Source organism: Phacochoerus africanus, chromosome 9 (assembly GCF_016906955.1).
Source record: "Phacochoerus africanus isolate WHEZ1 chromosome 9, ROS_Pafr_v1, whole genome shotgun sequence".
In the NCBI taxonomy this organism is placed as follows: domain Eukaryota; kingdom Metazoa; phylum Chordata; class Mammalia; order Artiodactyla; family Suidae; genus Phacochoerus; species Phacochoerus africanus.
The window spans coordinates 39,436,438-39,456,500 of NC_062552.1; the positions used below are offsets into that span (position 1 = coordinate 39,436,438).

Consider the following 20,063-nt stretch of genomic DNA (forward strand, 5'->3'; position numbering starts at 1 on the left):
ACTGCCCAGGAGATTGCGCTTCCGGTGGGCGGGGGTGCGAGAGGTAAAGCAGCTGGACCGGGAAAGAGCGTGGGTGAGAAGTGTGTGCTGACAGGGGACCGAGCGCACGTTGACAGCACCCGAGTGGTGGCCTCAGGGGAGTCCTCAGTCACTTGACCAGACATGCTTTGTTCCTAGACTGAACAGGGTTTTGCGGCATGAGCAGAACTTTGCCGATCGCTTCCTCCCTGACGATGAGGCCGCCCAAGCCCTGGGCAAGAGCTGCTGGGAGGCCCTGGTCAGCCCCCTGGTGCAGAACGTCACCTCCCCTGGTAACCGCCCCGCCTCCGGACCCACTAACCCGCTCCTTGTGATTATTCAGGGGCGACCTGAGCTAATGCTCTTGGTTCTCTTGGTTCCTGTCTTTATCCCTGAAGGCCTGTCACCTCAGTGTTCCTTCTGCCCCAGGGACTGCTCCCTGAGACTCTGGTATTTGAACCCCACCTCCAGTCCCCATCCTCAGCCCGTTCCCCTGGCCCCAGACTCCAGCCGAAGCAAACCTTGGTGAGGGGGGGACCAGGGCCCTCCTGCCCCCAAAGCCTTTCTGTACAGTCGCTCCTTCTCTATCCTCCTCCTGGGCCGTTCGGTTCGGTCCCCATCGCCCGTGGAGACCTGTCCCTGACGGGTCTTCTTGTAGATGCGGAAGGTGTGAGCTCCCTGGGGTGGCTGCTGGATCAGTACTTAGAACAGAGGGAGAGCTCGAGGAACCCCCTGAGTCGAGCAGCATCCTTTGCCTCTCGCGTCCGTCGCCTTTGCCACTTGCTAGTGCACGTGGAGCCTCCGCCTGGGCCTTCTCCCGAGCCGTCCACTCGGCCCCGTGAGTCCCAGCCCTGGCCGGTTGAGCTAAGAATCCGGGTGGTCGCGGGATCTGGCTCGTCTCTCTCCTGCATTGTATTCTTCCTTACGCTTTGCGGTGGGGCCTCCCGGGGGTCAGGACCCCGGGAGTCCCCCGGGGGCTGAGACAAAACCCCTTCCTTTGCCCTCGGTCTCCGCAGTCAGCAGGAACAGTAAGGGTCGGGACCGGAGCCCCGGGCCTTCACCAGTTCTTCCGAGCAGCAGCCTGAGGAACATCACCCAGTGCTGGCTGAGTGTGGTGCAGGAGCAGGTGGGTGGTGGCGGCAGAGATCGGGGTGGGCGGGGGCAGCCGGGCTGCCCCTTTGATGTGGTTTCCCCTTTCTCTCAGGTCAGCAGGTTCCTGGCTGCAGCCTGGAGGGCCCCTGACTTCGTGCCCCGATACTGTGACCTCTACGAGCGCTTGCAGAGAGCGGGCTCGGAGCTCTTCGGGCCCCGGGCGGCCTTCACCCTGGCCCTGCGCAGCGGCTTCTCTGGCGCCTTGCTGCAGCAGTCCTTCCTCACGGCTGCTCACGTGAGTGCTGGGGCCACCCGCCCCCTGGGCCCTTCCTGCTCTGCCCTTCCGCCCCCACCTACCCCCAGCCTCCCGCTTCACTCCTCTCCACGATTCACCGTTGCCTTTTCCCTCTCCCCCAGATGAGCGAGCAGTTTGCCAGGCACATCGACCAGCAGATCCAGGGTGGGCTGATCGGCGGAGCCCCTGGAGTGGAAATGCTGGGGCGGCTTCAGCGGCACCTGGAGCCCATCATGGTCCTCTCTGGCCTGGAGCTGGCCACGACCTTTGAGCATTTCTACCAGTGAGTGTGGGTCTGGAGAGACAGGCGTGGGAGGCCTGGAGTCTGGAGAGGGGGAGGAGTTGAGTCTTAGAGGGAAGGTGAGGAAGGAGCAGTGGGGAGGAGAGGGTCAGATGCAGAGATGCTCACGGTGCTGGTGGGAAGGGCGAGGTGAGTGGCCCAGGCAGGCTGCAGCAAAGGGACCTACATTCTGGAGGGGGAGGCCGTGCCGTGCCGAACGCCCGCACTGAGGCTTGGCCTGGGCTCTGCGCACCGTAGGCACTACATGGCGGACCGTCTCCTGAGCCTGGGCTCGAGCTGGCTGGAGGGGGCCGTGTTGGAGCAGATTGGCCTCTGTTTCCCCAACCGCCTCCCCCAGCAGATGCTGCAGAGCCTGAGCACCTCGGAGGAGCTGCAGCGCCAGTTCCACCTCTTCCAGCTTCAGCAGCTGGACAAGCTGCTCTTGGAGCAGGAGGATGAGGGGGAACAGGGCCTGGAAGAGGAGGAGGTAAGAGCGAGGGAAAGAGTGGGAGAACAGGCGAGCAGGAGAAAACTGGACCAAGAAGGGAGCCCAAGAGCCCTTGAAATCCTTCTGTCTCTCAGGACCAAGAGGAGGAAAAGGAGGCTGAGAAAGAACTATTTATCGAAGATCCGAGTCCAACAGTTTCTATACTGGTCCTGTCACCACGCTGCTGGCCGGTCTCCCCACTCTGCTACCTGTACCATCCCAGAAAGTGCCTTCCCACAGAATTCTGTGATGCCCTTGACCGCTTCTCCAATTTCTACAGCCAGAGTGAGGAAATAGGGACAGGCACTTGGAGATTGGGGTGAGGTTTGGGGTGGCATCTCAGAGAGGAAGAGGAGAGGACCTTTGGACAGGAATGTGTAGATAGGAAGAAAAATGATCTCTAGAGAGTACTATCTCCTAGGAAAGAGTGGAAGGGTGTAGGTCAGGTCAGCGTTAATTTCTCTCCTCTCATTTTTTTCCACTTTATATGCATTTGTCCTGTTTTTTGTTTGTTTTCTAACTTCAAGTTGCATGCTTACTTTTCACTTCTTTCAGACATCTTTTCAAATAAAAGTATTTAAGGCTATTCATTTCCCTCTCAACATTGCTTTAGCTGCATTCTCTAAGTTTTGTGTTTTTATTTTTATTTATTTATTTATTTTTTTGTCTTTTGTCTTTTTTGTTGTTGTTGTTGTTGTTGTTGTTGCTATTTCTTGGGCCGCTCCCTCGGCATATGGAGGTTCCCAGGCCAGGGGTCGAATTGGAGCTGTAGCCACCAGCCTATGCCAGAGCTACAGCAACGCGGGATCCGAGCCGCGTCTGCAACCTACACCACAGCTCACGGCAACGCCGGATCGTTAACCCACTGAGCAAGGGCAGGGACCGAACCTGCAACCTCATGGTTCCTAGTCGGATTCGTTAACCACTGTGCCACGACGGGAACTCCAGTTTTGTGTTTTTGGATTTTTTTTTTTTCTTGAGGTATAGTATTCAGTAAAATGTACAAATCTTAAATATGGCTTAATGAATTTTCTATCCATGTGCCCTCCTGTAACCACCACCAGATCAAGGTGCAGAATACTTCCAGCACCCCAGAAAGCTTTCTCCTTCATGTCCCCTTTCTAGTCAGTATTTTCTTCCAAGAGAAATTTTTTTTTTCCTTTATCACCATAGATTTTTGCCTGTAATCGAGCATCATGTAAATGGAATCACAGAGTGTGTATTCTTCTGTGTCTGATTTCTTTCACTCAACATGATGTCTGTGGAAGTTATCCAGGCTGTCAGTTGTATCATCACTTTATTCTTTTGCGTTGCTGAATCATATTCCACTGCATGAATATATTTACTTTTTCTGCTGTTGCTGGACATTTGGGATATTGCATAAGTGTATTGTTTTGTTCTAAGAATTTTCTATTTTTAACTTTGCCATACTCTTTTGTAATTTCCATTGTTATTTCTCTGATTTTTTTTTAGTTTTTTGGAAGTATATTTCTTTCTTTCTTTCTTTCTTTCTATCTATCTATCTATCTATCTATCTATCTATCTATCTATCTATCTATCTATCTATCAATCATCTATCTTTTTAGGGCTGTACCCACAGCATATGGAGCTTCCCAGGCTAGGGGTTGAATCAGGGTCTAATTGGAGCTGAAGCTGTCAGCCTACACCATAGCCACAGCAACCCCAGATCTGAGCCGAGTCTGTGATCTACACTACAGCTCATGACAACACTGGATCCTTAACCCACTGATTGAACCCAGGGATTGAACCTGCGTCTTCATGGATGCTAGTTAGATTTGTTTCTGCTGAGCCATGATGGGAACTGCCTGAAGTATATTTTTAAATTTCCAAACCTTTTTTTTTTTTTTTTTTTAATTCAGTGTCTTTAGGGCCGCACCTGTGGCATATGGATGTTCCTAGGCTGGGGGTGGAATTGGAGCTGCAGCTGCTGGCCTATACCACAGCCACAGCAACGTGGGATCCGAACCGTGTCTCGAACGTACACCTCAGCTTTGGTGATGCCAGATCCTTAGCCCACTGATTGAGGCCAGGGATCGAATCCTTATCCTCATAGATCCTGGTTGGGTTTGTTACTGCTGAGCCATGATGGGGACTCCCCCAGTTTTGTTTGTTTGTTTATTTTTGCTTAGTTATCTTTTTGGTTTAGATTTTAACCTTCATTTCATTGTGGCCAAAGAACCTGATTTCTGTGATTCTTAATCTTTGCAGTGCATTGAGACTTCCTTTGTGGTCTAGGAGATGGTCAGATTGTATAAGTGTTCTGTGTGTGATTAAGAAGAATGTGTATTCTTCAGCTGCTGGATATAGGATTCTATATATTCCACTAAATTGACCTTGATCATTGTGTTGTTCAGATCTGTAACCTTACTCATTTTTGTCTGCCTGATCTATTACTGAGAGAGGTGTGCCAAAACCTACCATTATAACAGTGAATTTTTAAACCTCTAATCTTGTCAGTTTTGCTTTTTTATTTTTTGACTACGTTATCAGATACAAGTTTAAAGTCATTTAACAGTGCTGTTCAATAGCACTTTCTCCAGTGATAGCAAAGTTCTCTACTGTTGACAGCCGTTCATGTCTGTTGAGTGCTTGAAATGTAAGTAGGGTAACTGAGGAGCTCAGTATTTAATTTTATGTATTTTAACCAGTTTAAAGTTAAATAGCTAAATACGGCTGGTGGCTGCCATAATGGCCTATGCAAGTTTAGAATCTTTGTGGTCAGTTAAGCCTTACTATTATGAAATACCGTCTTTCTTTCTAGTAAAGTTTTTTTTCTCCTAAAGTCTATTTTTATCTGGTATTAATAGTATATGGGCTTTCTTTACCTTTTTGGGGGGGAGGGTGTGCCCAAGGCATACAGAAGTTCCCAGGCCAGGGATTGAACCTGAGCCATAGCAGTGACCTGAGCCACCGAGTCCTTAGCTGCTAGGCCACCAGGGAACTCCCTTACCTTTTTTTTTTTTTTATTGATCATTCTGTTAGGTCTCTTATTGTGGTAAAACATGAATAGCATAAAATTTGCCATGTCAACCATTTTAAGTGTAAAATTCAGTTATCCTTTTAGTTAAAAATGTCTTTATTTGGAAATAATTTCAAATTTACAGAAAAATTATAATAATACAGAGAATACTCATATACTCTTTATCCAAGTTTACCTTTTATTAAATTTTGCTCCATTTGCTTTTATCATTTGCTTTTTGTATACATATACATATGTATATGTGTGGATATATGTGTGTTTGTATACTTTTTTTTCCTGAACCATTGCATATATGCTTGCCCTCGGGCTCTAAATACTTTAATATAAATTTCCTAAGAATAAAGTATTCTCTTATAAAACCATAGTACATTTATTACTTAAAAAAATTTGACATTCAGGAGTTCCCATCGTGGTGCACCGGAAATGAATCCAACTAGGAACCATGAGGTTGCGGGTTCGATCCCTGGCCTTGCGCAGTGGGTTGAGGATCTGGCGTTGCCTTGAGCTGTGGTGTAGGTCCCAGACGCGGCTCGGACCTGGGGTTGCTGTGTCTCTGGCGTAGGCCAGCAGCTACAGCTCCCATTAGACCCCTAGCCTGGGAACGTCCATATGCTGCAGTTGCAGCCCTAAAAAGACAAAAGACATACACGCAAAAAAATTAACATTCATATAATCCTTTTAAATGTACTTTCCATATTCCAATTTTGTCAATTAACTCCATAATTTTTTTTTTTTTAAGTTAGGATAGGATCCAGTCCAGCAGCACCTGTTATGTTTAGTTGTCCTGTCTTTCCTTTAGTCTGGAACAATTCTTTGACCTTTCTTTTGTATTTTATGACATTGACATTTTGGGAGAATATGGTCCTTTAACATTTCCCAAGTAGTTCCTCATTTTAGGTTTGTACATCTCCTCATGATTAGACTGAATTTATGCCATCCTTGCTGAAATACTAAGTGATACTGCACGTTTCTCAGAGTATTACATCTGGAAGCCGATGATAACGATTACTATCTGCCCCTCATTTGTGATGTTAATTTTGAAATAGTTAGGTTATTTGATTTCTCCACTGTATAGTTAGTATTTTTTCCCTTGCTACTATTAATAAGCAATCTATTGGGAATATATTTAATTAATTAATTAATTTATTTTTGTCTTTTTGCCATTTCTAGGGCCGCTTCCTTGGCATATGGAGGTTCCCAGCTAGGGGTCTAATTGGAGCTGTAGCCACCGGCCTTCGCCAGAGCCACAGCAACGCAAGATCCGAGCGGCGTCTTCGACCTGCACCACAGCTCATGGCAACGCCGGATCTTTAACCCACTGAGCAAAGCCAGGGATCGACCCTGCAACCTCATGGTTCCTAGTTGGATTCGTTAAGCACTGCTTGGCAATATATTTTAAAACATGCCACTATTTTACTCTCATCAGAATTTCTCCACTTTTAACTTTGCTGTACTCTTATATTTTAGGCATTTTTTCTTCTTTGCTTTTTTTAGGGCTATACCTGTGGCATATGGAAGTTGCCAGGGTTGAATCAGAGCTGCAGCCTACAGCTGCCGGCCTACACTACAGCCACAGCAATTCGGGATCTGAGCCACTCTGTGACCTATACCACAGCTCCTGGCAGAGGGGCAGATAGTAATCATGTGCTTCCAGATGTAATACTCTGAGAGCTGTGCAATATCACTTAGTATTCTAGCCAGGAATGCATAAATTCAATCTAACCATGAGGAAATGTGCAAACCTAACAGCAAAGCCAGATCTGAGCAGTGTCTGTGACCACAGCTCATGGCGACGCTGGATCCTTGATCCACCGAGCAAGGCCAGGTATCGAACCCACATCCTCATGGATACTAGTCGGGTTCGTAAGCCACTGAGCCACAGTGGGAACTCCAGGCATGTGTCTTGTAAACACCTAGAATTTGTATTTTTATCTTTTGTCTTTTTAGGGCTGCACCCGCAGCACATGGAGGTTCCCAGGCTAGGAGTCTATTTGGAGCTGTTGCTGCTGGCCCTACACCACAGCCACAGCAAAGCCAGATCCGAGCTGCATCTGTGACCTATACCGCAGCTCTCAGCAACACCAGATCTTTAACCCACTGAGCGAGGCCAGGGATCAAACTCACAATTTCATGGTTCCTCTGCACCATGACAGGAACTCCTAAAATTTGTTTTTTAATCAATCTAATAATTCCCCTCTGACCGCCACTTTTTGTTTGTTTGTTTTGGCCACCCTGCAGCTTATAGAGTTCCTGCACCAGGGATCAGACCAGAGCCACTGTTGTGACCTATGCTGCAGTTGCAGCAATGCCAGATCCTATAACACTAAATTTATTACTTTAAAAAATGCTGGGTGGGGGATTGAACCTGTGTCCTGGTGCTGCAGACCTTCCACTAGTCCTGTTGAGTCACAGCAGGAACTCCACACTCCCCTTTTTAAAAAACCATTGTTTTAAACTGAAAGTTAATGCAGAGTAATGTGGTAATATTCCATTGTATATATACACCACATCTTTATCCATTCATCTGTTGATGGACATTTAGGTTGTTTTCTTGTCTTTGCCATCGTGAATAGTGTTGCTATGAATGTAGGGCGAATGTGTCTTTTCAAATTATAGTTCTGTCTGAATATATGCACAGCAGTGTGCTTATATAGACAATCTTAGCTCTAACTTCCATCTTCTTTGTTACAAGTTCAGTATTTATTTTTTATTTATGTTTTTGCTTTTTAGGGCCACACCTGTGACATATGGAGGTTCCCAGGCTAGGGGTCTAATTGGAGCTACAGCTGCTGGCCTACAGCCACATCAATGCCAGATCTGAACCTCGTCTGCGACCTATACCACAGCTTATGGCAGTGCCAGATCCTTAACCCACTGAGTGAGGCCAGGGATTGAACCTGCAACCTCATGGTTACTAGTCGGATTCCTTTCCTCTGTGTCACAATGGGAACTCCCTGTTCAGTATTTTAGAATTATCTTTTATTATCTCCCAACTAGTTGTTATTATCTTATTTAGTTTGGATTTGCCATCATTGCTTTAATAACCGTTCCTTTTGTATCTTAATCCTTCTTTCTGAGTTCAATTTTATTCCTAAAGTACACATGTTAGAAGTTTCTTCATTGATGGAATATTGTTGGAAAACTTTTATCAGTTTTTATTTCAGAAATGGATTATTCTCACCCTCATTTAAAAAGTTTTTTTATGAAAATAAATTTAGACACACAAAAGTAGACAGATAAACTCCAATATACCTACGTATATTAGTTAATGGCCAGTCTTGCCTCATCTGTCCCCACCCACTTTCCCCAGCCCTCAAGTTTAAAAGGTAAGGACTTTTTTTTTTTAAGTAAGGGCCCTAAAATTGTCAAACTTACAGAAATTAATAACTGTTCTTAATATTGTCAGATACAGAGTCAGTATTCATAGTTCCCTAATTGCCTTGAGCTTTTAAAGTTAGGGTTTTTTTTGCCTCTCCAGGTTCCAGACAAAGCCCACTCATTGCATTTGATGAGTTCTCTCTCCTCTCCCTTCCCTCTTGGATTGTTTGCAGAGGAAATGAGGTGGTTTGCCAAATAGAGCTGTGCATATAGCTTTGTCCACAGGCTGGACTTGGCTGATTGCATCTGCGTGGTGTCCTCTAGCCCGGTCCTCTGTCTCCTTTTTTCCTGAAGACGGATATTTAGATGTAGGAACTCACTGAGATTCAGGGTTGGTTTCTCCTGCAGGAACACTCCGTAGGTGGTATCTCGTACTTCCACCAGGGGGCTCTCTGTCTCTGTGATGTTCAGGGGGATCTGTGGATTTCAGTATTTGTGAAATCTATACATGATGCATAGTTTCCCATCAGCTATTCACTAGGCACATCCATGAGTGAGGTATTTTTGTCACTCCCTCTCCATGTGTCAGCTGGAACACCTTCTCTATAAAGGAAAACTTCCTCTTCTCAACTTTTTAACTTTTTAGGGCCACCCCTGCAGCATATGGAACTTCCCTGGCTAAGGGTCAAATCAGAGCTACAGCTGTGGGTCTACACCACAGCCACAGCGACGCCAGATCCGAGCCGCATCTGCGACCTACACCATAGCTCATGGCAACACCGGATCCTTAACCTACTGAGCGAGGCCAGGGATGGAACCTGCATCCTCGTGGATCCTAGATGGGATCGTTAACCGCGGAGCCATGAAGGGAACTCCCCTCTCCTCAACCTTTTAATTATGCTAAAGTACTGTTAATTCAAGAATGGCTTGATTCTTTTCTCCTCCCCCTTATTTTTAATCGGTTTTCAAAACAGTGCATTGGTTCTCTAGCTTCCTCAAAAGATGACCAGTGAGTCTGTTTTTAGTATTTCATCATGAACCCATGGCTGTTAAAATATTTTATGTGTTTCAGTCCATCACAGGCATTATTTTCTTGATAATGTGGTCCCACCTTTGGCCAGAGAGCACCTTTTAGGCTGGTCCTTTTTGATGCCATCTCCCTTTGACTGCATCCTTATTTCTAGTCTGAGCAAATGTCCCAGGCTCGCAGGAGGAGGAGACTCAGCCTAGTGGGTCTTAAATAAAATGTCATCTCCCCGGGAGCCAAACCCAGCTTTCTTCTGTTTCTTCTGTGGAGCCTTCTGGGCTCGGCACAGGGTGGGCTCCTGGGTCCGTGTGCAGACACAGGAGGCTGAGCCCTGAATGCTGGCCGAGGCATTTCTGTGTCTGTGAATGTGGGGCCCTGCTTCCCGCAGAGAGTAGCAAAGCTTGGTGCGTGGCACCCCCGCCTCAACCCTGGCTCCTTGTGTCCCTACTCTGCCTCCACCTATTTTCCTTCACACTTTCCCAGGTCAGAACCATCCCGTCCTGGATGTGGGGCCACATCGGCGACTGCAGTGGACGTGGCTGGGCCGGGCTGAGCTGCAGTTTGGGGACCAGACGCTGCATGTGTCCACTGTACAGATGTGGCTGCTATTGAATTTCAATCAGACAGAGGTGCCTCAGCTCCTCCCACTGTCTCCTCCCCCTTGTCTGTCTCTGTTCCTCCTTCCATCAGCCCTCTTACTTCCTTTTCCCGGGACTGGCTACTCCTCACTGGCCCTGTTTCTCCTGACTAGGAGGTGTCGGTAGAGGCCTTGCTGAAGAAGTCTGACCTCAGCCCGGAGCTGCTGCTCCAGGCACTTCTGCCCCTCACCACGGACAGCGGCCCTTTGACCCTGCAGGGGGCTCAGGACTTTCCGCACGGGGGTAGGTCCCAGGGGGGTGGAGCTCTCTCTAGGTGGGGGCAGTGAGGGAATGAACGGGGTCCCCTTTGCCCCCACCCATCTGGCCCTTCCCCTCCTTGGACCCTGACCGGGAGTGGGTTCCAGGTGTGCTGCGGCTCCGTGAGCCTGGGCTCCAGGCCCAGGGGGAGCCCCTGTGGCTGCTCCCAGCCCAGATGTACCTGAATGTGGAGAAGGATGAGGGCCGGACCCTGGAGCAGAAGAGGAACCTCCTGAGCTGTCTTCTTGTCCGTATCCTCAAAGCCCACGGGGAAAAGGGCCTCCACATTGACCAGCTGGTTTGCCTGGTAGGCAGAGGGGGGCTGTGATGGGAGGGGAGGGGGTGTCATGCTTGGGGTTGGGGGCTGGAGCTCGCGGTCGTCACCGGGACGGTAAATGCTCTCAGTACGATGGTTTCTGTCTGGGTTTTCTATTCCTGAAGGTAGAGACCCAACATAAGTACTGACCGGGTGCCAGGCCCTGTTCTAAGAGTTTACACGATGAAGTCATTTAATCTGCATAAAATCCTATGAAATAGTGGCATTATTATTATCATCTTCATTATTATCCCTATTTGACAGATAAGAAAAATGAGCTGTGAGAGAGTTAGTAACTAATCCGTGGTCACACAGCTAGTCAGTGGCAGAGCCGGGCCTTGAACTGAGGCAGGGCTGTTTCCTCTCCTCCCGGGCAGGTGCTGGAGGCCTGGCGCAAGGGTCCCAATCCCCCTGGCAGCCTGGGCCGCGCTGTGGCCGGCGGCGTGGCCTGCAGCAGCTCGGATGTTCTCTCCTGCATCCTGCACCTCCTGGGCCAGGGCTACGTGGAGCGGCGGGATGACCGGCCCCAGGTCCTGATGTATGTCGCTCCAGAGCCTGCGGGGCCCTGCCGGGGTCAGGCAGAGGTCCCCTTCTCTGGCAGCCAGACCTGCGTTGAGAGCTCCAAGCCTAGGTAGCCACCCCTAGCCCTGTCCCCCTGCTGCAGGGCTCCCCAGGACAGACGGCACTGCAGTGACCCGGGAGGGCTCGCACACCAAAGCCAGGCTCCCAGTGGAAAAACACTTCATTTCTTTCTCTAGCCCCGTTTTTCCTTTCTCTGCTATTGCTCCCACTTTGCTGGTCCTCATCCCTGCCCCTCAATGCCATCACCTCTTTCTTTGCTTCTTTCCTCATCAGGGGCCTTGCTGTCCCCATCTTCCTAAAGCCAGCCCTCAGACAAGGGACTCAGTCACAGAAGCTCCTTTCTGGGTGTCGTTCCTTCTGGGCAAAATGGAAATATTATGCAGCTTGTACTGAGTGTGACAGTGCACCCTGCTCAGTCTGACATCCAGACTCGAGTTTCCAAGAAGTCAGGTCTGCGGAGGAGTTGGCCATAGGGTGCTCCCAGGTTGCTGCCTCCCTAGTGCTTTCTCCGTCAGTTCCTGTTCACCAGAAGTTGTTAAGACTCTATTTTTATGCCTGCTGTTTGCACTGTGTGTAAAGTGAGCTCTCTAGAGTAATCTCTCTCAAACGTCCACGTGCGCACACGTTTCAAATTCAGTAGTGCTCCCTGTGACGTGTCTGCTGATGGTCCACTGACCACACTTTGAGGAGTAAGGCTTTTGGCTGTTTCTCAGCAGGCATGCTGGTGGCATTATGGTGGGACCTACCGCAGGATTGTCCCATACGTCGCAGGTCACTTAGCATCCTGACCTGGGCCCATTAGGTGCCTGTGGTACCCCTAGTCACTGTGACAGCCACCCCAACCCCCACCCCCACCCACGAGTGCTTCCGCGGAGGCTGTGCTCTGATGAGTTGGTGGATGATTGTCCTGAGGCTGACTGAGCAAGTGCAGGCGGGGGTGTACAAGTGGGGACCGGGGGCCAGGGTGGGGCTCGGCTAGCAGGTGGATAAGCAGGGCAGGCAGACTGACCCTAACCCTCTGTCCCAAGCCCGGAAGCTGTGGCTGCCTTGGCATCCCTACAGCTGCCTGCAGGCCGCACCATGAGCCCCCAGGAGGTGGAAGGGCTGATGGAGCAGACCGTGCGGCAGGTGCAGGAGACGCTGAACCTGGACCCCGATGAGGCTCAGCACCTTCTGGCTCATTCCCACTGGGGTGCCGAACAGCTGCTGCAGAACTACAGCGACAACCCGGAGCCGCTGCTGCTGGCGGCTGGGCTATGCGTCCCCCAGGCCCAGCCCGCCCCCGCACGCCCTGACCACTGCCCTGTCTGCGTCAGCCCCCTGGAGCCTGAGGACGACTTGCCGGCCCTCTGCTGCAGGCACTACTGCTGTAAGGTAAGGCCCTGCCAGCTGCCCTCCCGCCCCTGGCTCTTCCTGTGACACAGTTCCCTGGGGACCTCTGGGCTCCAGCCCCAGCACTGCCATTTCCCATCCTAGGTGATGTTGGATGAGTCTCTCAGTCCTTCTTAAAAACTGGTTTTGTTATTGGTTAGTGATACCACCTGACTTGACTCTGAAGGGTGGTTGTTAGGATCTGGCGGTGTGTGTCAGTGGTTCTCAAACTTTGCTGTATATTCTAAACTCTGGGAGCTTTAAAAAATCCTGATGCTCTGGGAGTTCCCTAATAGCCCAGCGAGTTAAGGACCTGACATCATTACGGCTGTGGCTTCAGTTCGATTCCTGGCTGGGGAACTTCTGTATGCCTCAGGTATGGCCAAAAGAAAAAGTCCAGCCTGCCTGTCGTAGCTCAACAGGTTAAGAACCAGAGATGGTCTCCATGAGAATGCAGGTTCAATCCCTGGCCTCGCTCAGTGGGTTAAGGATCTGGCATTGCCACAAGCTATGGCATAGGTGGCAGATGTGGCTGGGATCTGGCATGGCTGTAGCTGTGGTGTAGGCCAGCAGCTGCAGCTCTCATTTGACCACTAACCTGGGAACCTTCATAAGCCATGGGTGCAGTCCTAAAAAAAACCAAAACCCTGCTGCTCAAGCTGTCACCTACACAATTTTCTCTTTTGCCACATCTGTAGCTTGTGGAGTTCCTGGCCCAGGGATTGAACTCAAGCCACAGCAGCGACCCAAGGGATTCTTAACTTGCTGTGCCTCAAGGGAACTCCATGCCTCAGACCAATTAAATCAGAATCTCTGGACATGAAACTTGGGCATCTGGAGTTTTAAAAACTCCTCAGGTGATTCCAGTGTTCAGCCAAATTTGAGAAGTACAGCTGGCTGGCTGGCTGGCTAGACAATACACATACAGAATATACATAGTGGCACTTTATAAACAAGACGTGTCATCCACCTGGGGAACGCCTGGTCATCGCCATTCAAGGCTATTTATTCCAGAACACCACTTCTTCTATCATACATGCCGTCATTTAATATAAAAATAAAAAGGAATGGTTTAAACCAGAGAATAAGCACAAGAGCAGAGGGAAGTCCGAGAAGCCGAGGCAGAGGCCGCTGCACTGGGGCGTGAGTGGCGCTCAGAGGCAGGAGGCCATGTGCCCAATGCCTCGTCTTCCTGCCTCACAGCTCGGAAGCAGTGCCAAGCCCAAGCCCAAGCCCAAGCCCATCCACTTAGCAGGACATGTGCCCGTTGCCCCGAATCCTAGCCGCCTCTCACGGCAGTGCGCCCCAGTGTTGGGTGACCTGGGCCTGTGGGCGTTTGCATGCGCGTGTGCCTGTACTTCTGTCTGCTTCCCTTCCCTCTGCTTGGCTTCAGGTTACTCTTCTCACATAGTTTGCCTTTGCTCCCTTTTTCCAGGTTCTTAATTTTTTCCAAGTTCACATTCTTGGGCAGCTAATCCTTGCCATGGACTTACTGTGAGGGAGGGGGAAGCCCAGCACGAAGTGACCCGAGAGCTAGTGACAGCCGCAGCAGCAAACGTGCATGGGGACGCCCTCTGGGCCACTGTGCTGTTTTTACATGCATCACGCTGCTTAATTCCCATAACAGGTCTGCGCAGTGGGTCCTTTGACTTCCCTGCTTCACAGACGGCAGCGGGAGGCCCTCAGAGGAGAGGCCGTTTGGTCAGGATTCAGAATTTGGCAGTTTTACCCCAGAGAGCTCCCTCCGCTCTTACAAGTGCAGGGAAGAAAATACGAGGTGCCCAAGGTTAGGAGTGGGGTGAGGGGTTTGGTTCCTCAGGGACTTTGGACCGGGAAGGCCAGTGTCAGGAGGTGACGTCTGGGGGTTAGAGTGTGGCAGACAGAGGGGGACAGTAAGTGCAAAGAAGCTGAGCTGGAGGCTAGAGCCCGGGGAAGTGGTGGGACAGTGGAAGGGGAGGCGGGCAGGGGCCTTTCCCGGAAGCCCTGGGGTTTAAGCCAGGCGGTGATGTGATCTGATTCCCATTTTTGAAAAGATCACTTTGGGTAGAGAAAAGGCTTGGGTGGAACAAGAGTGGAAATGGGGATACTAGTTCGGAGACTGTTGCACAGAGGCAAGAGGTGGTGCGGTTGGGCCTGGGGACGGCAAAGGGGGGAGATGACTCGGAGGACAGTTCCCGGTGTTTGACCCGAGCGAGGCGTGTTAGCTCGCGCTGAGCTGGGGGAGGTGTGAGGGCTGTGGTGGAGGCGAGCTTTTGAGGGGAAGTTGAGTCCGTTTGGCCAAGTTCAGTGGGAGCTGCTCTGTTGGACCCGTGTGTAGGACTGGCAGGGGGCAAGTAGACTTTGGAATCTGGAGTTAAATGGCATCACCCAGGGAGAGAGGGCCAGGCCCAGGGCACCAAGCGTGGGGCACCTGCACCCTATGGAGAGGAAGCCACAGGGAGCTGGAAAATGGGACAGGGAAGAGCAGGCTGATGGAATAAGTCACAGCTGAGCGGCACCAGTGGCCGTGCAGGAGCCATCAGACGGGCAGTCCTGGGGTCTGGAGCAGCTGGAGGCAGCTTCCCAGGGTGAGGCTGGAGTGGCAGAGGGAAGGAGCGGGCATTGGGGCTGGGCGGCGGGGATAGTAAGCTCAGGGCACGCCCGAAGCCCAGGGGCTCCTTGGGGGAGTGGAGCAGGCTCCAAACTGAGCCATTGGCCTTGGTCCCACAGGGCAGTGCTCCCACTCCAGGCTGTGAGGGGCCCGGGCTTGCCCGTGTGCCTGCAAGCGTGGGTGCCTGAAGCTGGAGGAAATTCCCTTGCATAACGTCCAAATGCAAGAATCTTGCATTCAACTAATTTATCTGGGCTTGTTTCACTGTGAGGAAGGGTTCTGAGTGAATATAATCCAGTAGCTTGCTTCCTGCTTACCTGGACTGAGCACCCTCCTGGGGTTTAGAGGCGTCATTCTGGGAAGCTCTGAACTGGGCAGTGCGCTCTTGTTGACAGAGGCTCTTGTTGGCGGAGGCTTTTAGGGGCTCAGGTGCTGTACTGTGTAGACGGCACTGGGAGGCAGGACAGGCTGCAGCAGCAGTCTAGGGGCCCGGTTTAGGGTGGGGCAGTGACAGGGCATCGAGAAAAGGATTCGAGGGCTCTAGCACTGGTGACTGGGGGCTTGATTAGGACTTTTGATTGCAGCGGGGGAAGCTGAGTCTGGGGAGGCGGGAGCAGGAGGTGAGGCCCCAGCCGTGGTGCAGTCCCCGGCCTCCTTCCTCTCTGACCTTCTCTCTCTCTCCAGGTCCTTCTTAGACCCTGAGTCCTCTCCCTTTTTGCTGATACTCTCTACCGTTCCCTTCACATCCACCCCAACCATAGCTACAACAGTTCATTACTGGCGCCCCCACGTCCTCGAGCTGAGCAATAATTTGGGTTCATCTCAGGAAAACCCATAGGAGCTGGAAAGGCGAGGGTCAGCTTTGAGGTTGATGCTTCTAGAAGCAGGCTTGTTCCCCGTGCCGCTGGGGAACGGAGCCAGGTCAGTCACGCTCAGGCTGCCCCTGAGCAGCCGCTGCCGTGTCTCTCCCAGTCTTGCTGGAACGAGTACCTGACAACTCGAATCGAGCAGAACCTCGTGCTACACTGCACCTGCCCCATCGCTGACTGCCCTGCCCAGCCCACGGGAGCCTTCATCCGTTCCATCGTCTCCTCGCCTGAAGTCATCTCCAAGGTAGCCCCTCCTTGGGGGGCTCGAGCACACAGACCCCAGGAGTAGCTGATGCCAGGGTGCGGGGGGGCCTGGAGGTGTGAGGCCCCGAGAGCGAGGCCCTCACCGGGTGGCTCCTGTGTCCCCCCAGTACGAGAAAGCCCTCCTGCGTGGCTACGTGGAGAGCTGCTCCAATCTGACGTGGTGCACCAACCCCCAGGGCTGCGATCGCATCCTGTGCCGCCAGGGCCTGGGCTGTGGAACCACTTGCTCCAAGTGTGGCTGGGCCTCCTGCTTCAACTGCAGCTTCCCTGAGGTGGTGCCCACCCCTCCCCACCACACCCGCTTGGCCCCATCCCCACCCCCAACCCCCACGCAGGGGCTCGGCTGTATCCTCACTGCCCCTCCCACCCCAGGCCCACTACCCTGCCAGCTGTGGCCACATGTCTCAGTGGGTGGATGACGGCGGCTACTACGATGGCATGAGTGTAGAGGCCCAGAGCAAGCATCTGGCCAAGCTCATCTCCAAGCGCTGTCCCAGCTGCCAGGCTCCCATTGAGAAGAACGAGGGGTGTCTGCAGTAAGAAGGGAGTACTGTGGGCACCGGAGAGGTGGGAGGTGGGGGTGGGGGTGGGGGAGAAGGCTTACCAGAGAGCTCAGCAATCGAGGGCCATCATGCAGTCACCCTCTGGAACCATTCCTGGATCTGAGTGTCCTTTCCCCCCCTTTTCAGTCTTCACTCTGGGCGGCACTGCCGAAGCCAGGGCTGGGCAGGAGGGACCAGTAAGGTTGAGACTGTGAGGACAGGGGAGGGGCTGGGGTGTCTGAGTGGGAATGCCAGGCCCTTGGCATTCCTGGCGTGGCCCTGGCCAGAGGCAGGAACCCCTGACCAGCTAGCTTCCTCCATAGCATGACTTGTGCCAAATGCAACCATGGATTCTGCTGGCGCTGCCTCAAGTCCTGGAAGCCAAATCACAAAGACTATTACAACTGCTCCGCCATGGTAAGGGGCCAGGGGCGGACAAGGCCCGGGGCAGTCATGAGGGGATGCTGCTGCCCGGCCCTGGGCCAAGAGAGCAGTGTGGGGAGCAGCCAAGCAGCTGTTGGGACGAGGACTCAGTGGGGACAAGATAGAAGCCACCTGGGCCTACAGGTGGTGGGAGTTCTGTCCTGGGGATCTGCGTGCTGGGACCTTCAGCCCTGGGTCAGCCGTCTCACTCCCAGGGAGCTCAGGGAGGCCGGGAGGAGGGGGTGTTGTGTTGGGCACTCGCAGAAGGCACCAGAATGGAGCCGGGACTGAGCTGGAGCCTGGCTCACTGAGCAGTCAGTGTGTCCTGACCTCGGCGCCTGCATCTGTAAAAGGGGATGATGATCTGATCTGCCCCCCCCCCGCCCCCTCCGAGTTCTGAGACTCAGATGAAGAACTGTGGGTAAGGGGTCAGAAGGCCTCCGTGCATGGTGGCTGGCCTGCTTCCCAGCCCCACCCTGTCCTGCCCAGCACCCACCAGGCCCCTCACCATGTCTTCACCAGGTAAGCAAAGCAGCTCGCCAGGAGAAGCGGTTCCAGGACTATAATGAGAGGTGTACTTTCCATCACCAGGCCCGGGTGAGCGGGGCGGGGCCGGAGGCGTGGGCTGGATGGTGGGCAGGGGCCCGAGTGGGACGTGTGCTCTTCTGACGGGGGGATCCCGCCTCCGCCACAGGAGTTTGCTGTGAACTTGCGGAACCGCGTGTCTGCCATCCACGAGGTGCCCCCACCCAAATGCTTCACCTTCCTCAGCGACGCCTGCCGGGGTCTGGAGCAGGCTCGAAAGGTGGCGGGTGGGGGTGCTCCCAGGCTTGGGCGGAGGGAAGGAGGGGGCGGCGGGTGGGTGGCAGCCTCAGCCTCACGGGGCCGGGCTCCCCAGGTGCTGGCCTACGCCTGCGTATACAGCTTCTACAACCAGGACACGGAGCATGTGGACGTGGTGGAGCAGCAGACGGAGACCCTGGAGCTGCACACCAACGCCCTGCAGATCCTCCTTGGTGAGGCCCTCTCCCCCAGCACCCCTGGACCTGAACATGAAGGTGGGTGACCCAGCCCCCAGCTGCCCACCTCCACTCTGGCCCCTCATGCTTCCTGTTCTTTGTAGCCGTCCTGCTCTCGGCCTTTTAAGGTTCAGATTACAAGTATAAAGTACACAGCTCCTCACCTGACCTTTGTTTGAGTACAGCCTGTCCCCACCGCTAGACTGGGAGCCCTGGTCGATCAGGGAGGGCCAGGGCCGCAGGAGGCGTCCAGGATGAGTCTGTTGGGAAGGGAGGGAGCCCTGGTGCTCTGCCCCCTCTGCAGAGGAGACGCTGCTGCGCTGCAGGGACCTGGCCTCATCGCTGCGCCTGCTGCGGGCTGAGCACCTCAACACGGGCCTGGAGCTGCTGCGGCGGATCCAGGAGAGGATGCTCGCCATCCTGCAGCACTCCACCCAGGTAGCCACCTCTCGGCCGCCCCTGCGGCCTCCTGCCCTGGGGGTCCCGAAGGAAGGAGGGCAAATGGGTGTTAGGAAACTGGGCGTGCGCGGCTCCCAGGCCAGCCTGCCCTTTAACCACCAGGCTGGCGTTCCCTACAGGGTGAAGGAATCAGCCCAGATTGAGGGTGTTAGGTCAGGTGATTGCTCCCCAGAATCATCTGGGGAATTTTTCCAGGAGATACTTCCCAGATGTGGATTCAGAATCCTAGGAGTGGGGGCCAGGGGATTGGGATCCAGCAGAGTAAGGGATCTCTGAGGTTCTCTCAGCTCTAAGACACTGCTGTTAAGTCTAAATTAGGAGTTCTGCCCTCAGGGAGCTTACACAATGCTAAGTAACTCACGCAGAAAAGGCACGAACATACACGTAAGCCCGGGGGTGGTGCTTCACCAGCATCTCCTGGGTCCCTGGAGCCCACCTTGAGTCAGTCCACAGGGGCAGTGCTTGGTGGGGAGCTGTGCTGAGCGGGGGCGGCGGCGGGAGCAGCCTGGCCGGGGCTCAGCGCCTCGCAGGCCCTCAGGGAACGCTGGCTGAAGGAATGCTGGGCACAGAGGCACAGCACCCCTCCCCTCCTGCTGCCACATCCCCGTGTCCTTGCCAGGACTTCAGGGTTGGTCTCCAGAGTCCATCGCTAGAGGCCCGGGAGGCAAAAGGATCCAACGTGCCCGGCAGTCAGTGAGTGTGGGGGCCAGGGGGCCAAACACAGAGGGGGGATGCTGAGTGGCCTGCGGGGCTGAGCCTGGCCCTCTCCTAGGCCACAGGGCTCCTTGGGGCTGGAGGGGGATGAGGAAGAGGAAGACGACGAGGAGGATGACGTGCCCGAGTGGCAGCAGGATGAGTTTGAGGAGGAGCTGGACAATGACAGCTTCTCCTATGATGAGGAGTCTGAAAACCTGGACCGAGAGACTTTCTTCTTCGGTGACGAGGAGGAAGATGATGAGGCCTACGACTGAGGGGCAGGGGGCAGGAAGGATGCAGGGCGTGCAGAGCTGCTCAGAGCCCCAGCGCCCTTTCCCCATCTACGGGGGGCCTTCTGTTGACTCATTAAACTTTTTTCATATATTCTCTGGAAGCAGGCTGGCTGGTGTCCACGAAGGGCCAATTCAACCCCCCCTCCCTCCCCTGGCACACTCCTGCTCCTTTACGGTTCTCTTCAGATGTCTAGACTTTGCCACCCTCAGAGAAAGCCCACAGCA

At 53.0% G+C, this 20,063-nt stretch overlaps 1 protein-coding gene across 5 annotated transcripts in view; it reads left to right on the forward strand.

The window, feature by feature from the left end:
* Positions 1–19,929, forward strand: part of CUL9 (cullin 9) — a 39,979-nt gene extending 20,050 nt beyond the window's left edge. For 3 of the 5 annotated variants that reach the window (XM_047797642.1, XM_047797641.1, XM_047797646.1), the window contains 22 exons: positions 178–311; positions 677–856; positions 1,035–1,144; positions 1,223–1,405; positions 1,528–1,688; positions 1,944–2,172; positions 2,268–2,457; positions 10,002–10,147; positions 10,270–10,399; positions 10,522–10,721; positions 11,108–11,361; positions 12,341–12,686; positions 16,246–16,386; positions 16,514–16,678; positions 16,779–16,942; positions 17,272–17,365; positions 17,894–17,968; positions 18,066–18,176; positions 18,270–18,429; positions 18,695–18,828; positions 19,469–19,542; positions 19,622–19,929. In XM_047797642.1, coding sequence (XP_047653598.1) covers positions 178–311; positions 677–856; positions 1,035–1,144; positions 1,223–1,405; positions 1,528–1,688; positions 1,944–2,172; positions 2,268–2,457; positions 10,002–10,147; positions 10,270–10,399; positions 10,522–10,721; positions 11,108–11,361; positions 12,341–12,686; positions 16,246–16,386; positions 16,514–16,678; positions 16,779–16,942; positions 17,272–17,365; positions 17,894–17,968; positions 18,066–18,176; positions 18,270–18,429; positions 18,695–18,828; positions 19,469–19,542; positions 19,622–19,820 — 3,580 coding nt within the window. In that variant the 3' untranslated portion in view covers positions 19,821–19,929. The remainder of the gene's footprint in view (positions 1–177; positions 312–676; positions 857–1,034; positions 1,145–1,222; positions 1,406–1,527; positions 1,689–1,943; positions 2,173–2,267; positions 2,458–10,001; positions 10,148–10,269; positions 10,400–10,521; positions 10,722–11,107; positions 11,362–12,340; positions 12,687–16,245; positions 16,387–16,513; positions 16,679–16,778; positions 16,943–17,271; positions 17,366–17,893; positions 17,969–18,065; positions 18,177–18,269; positions 18,430–18,694; positions 18,829–19,468; positions 19,543–19,621) is intronic. The other 2 variants (XM_047797645.1, XM_047797643.1) reach the window with 2 other exon arrangements.
* The last annotated feature ends 134 nt before the right edge of the window (positions 19,930–20,063 follow it).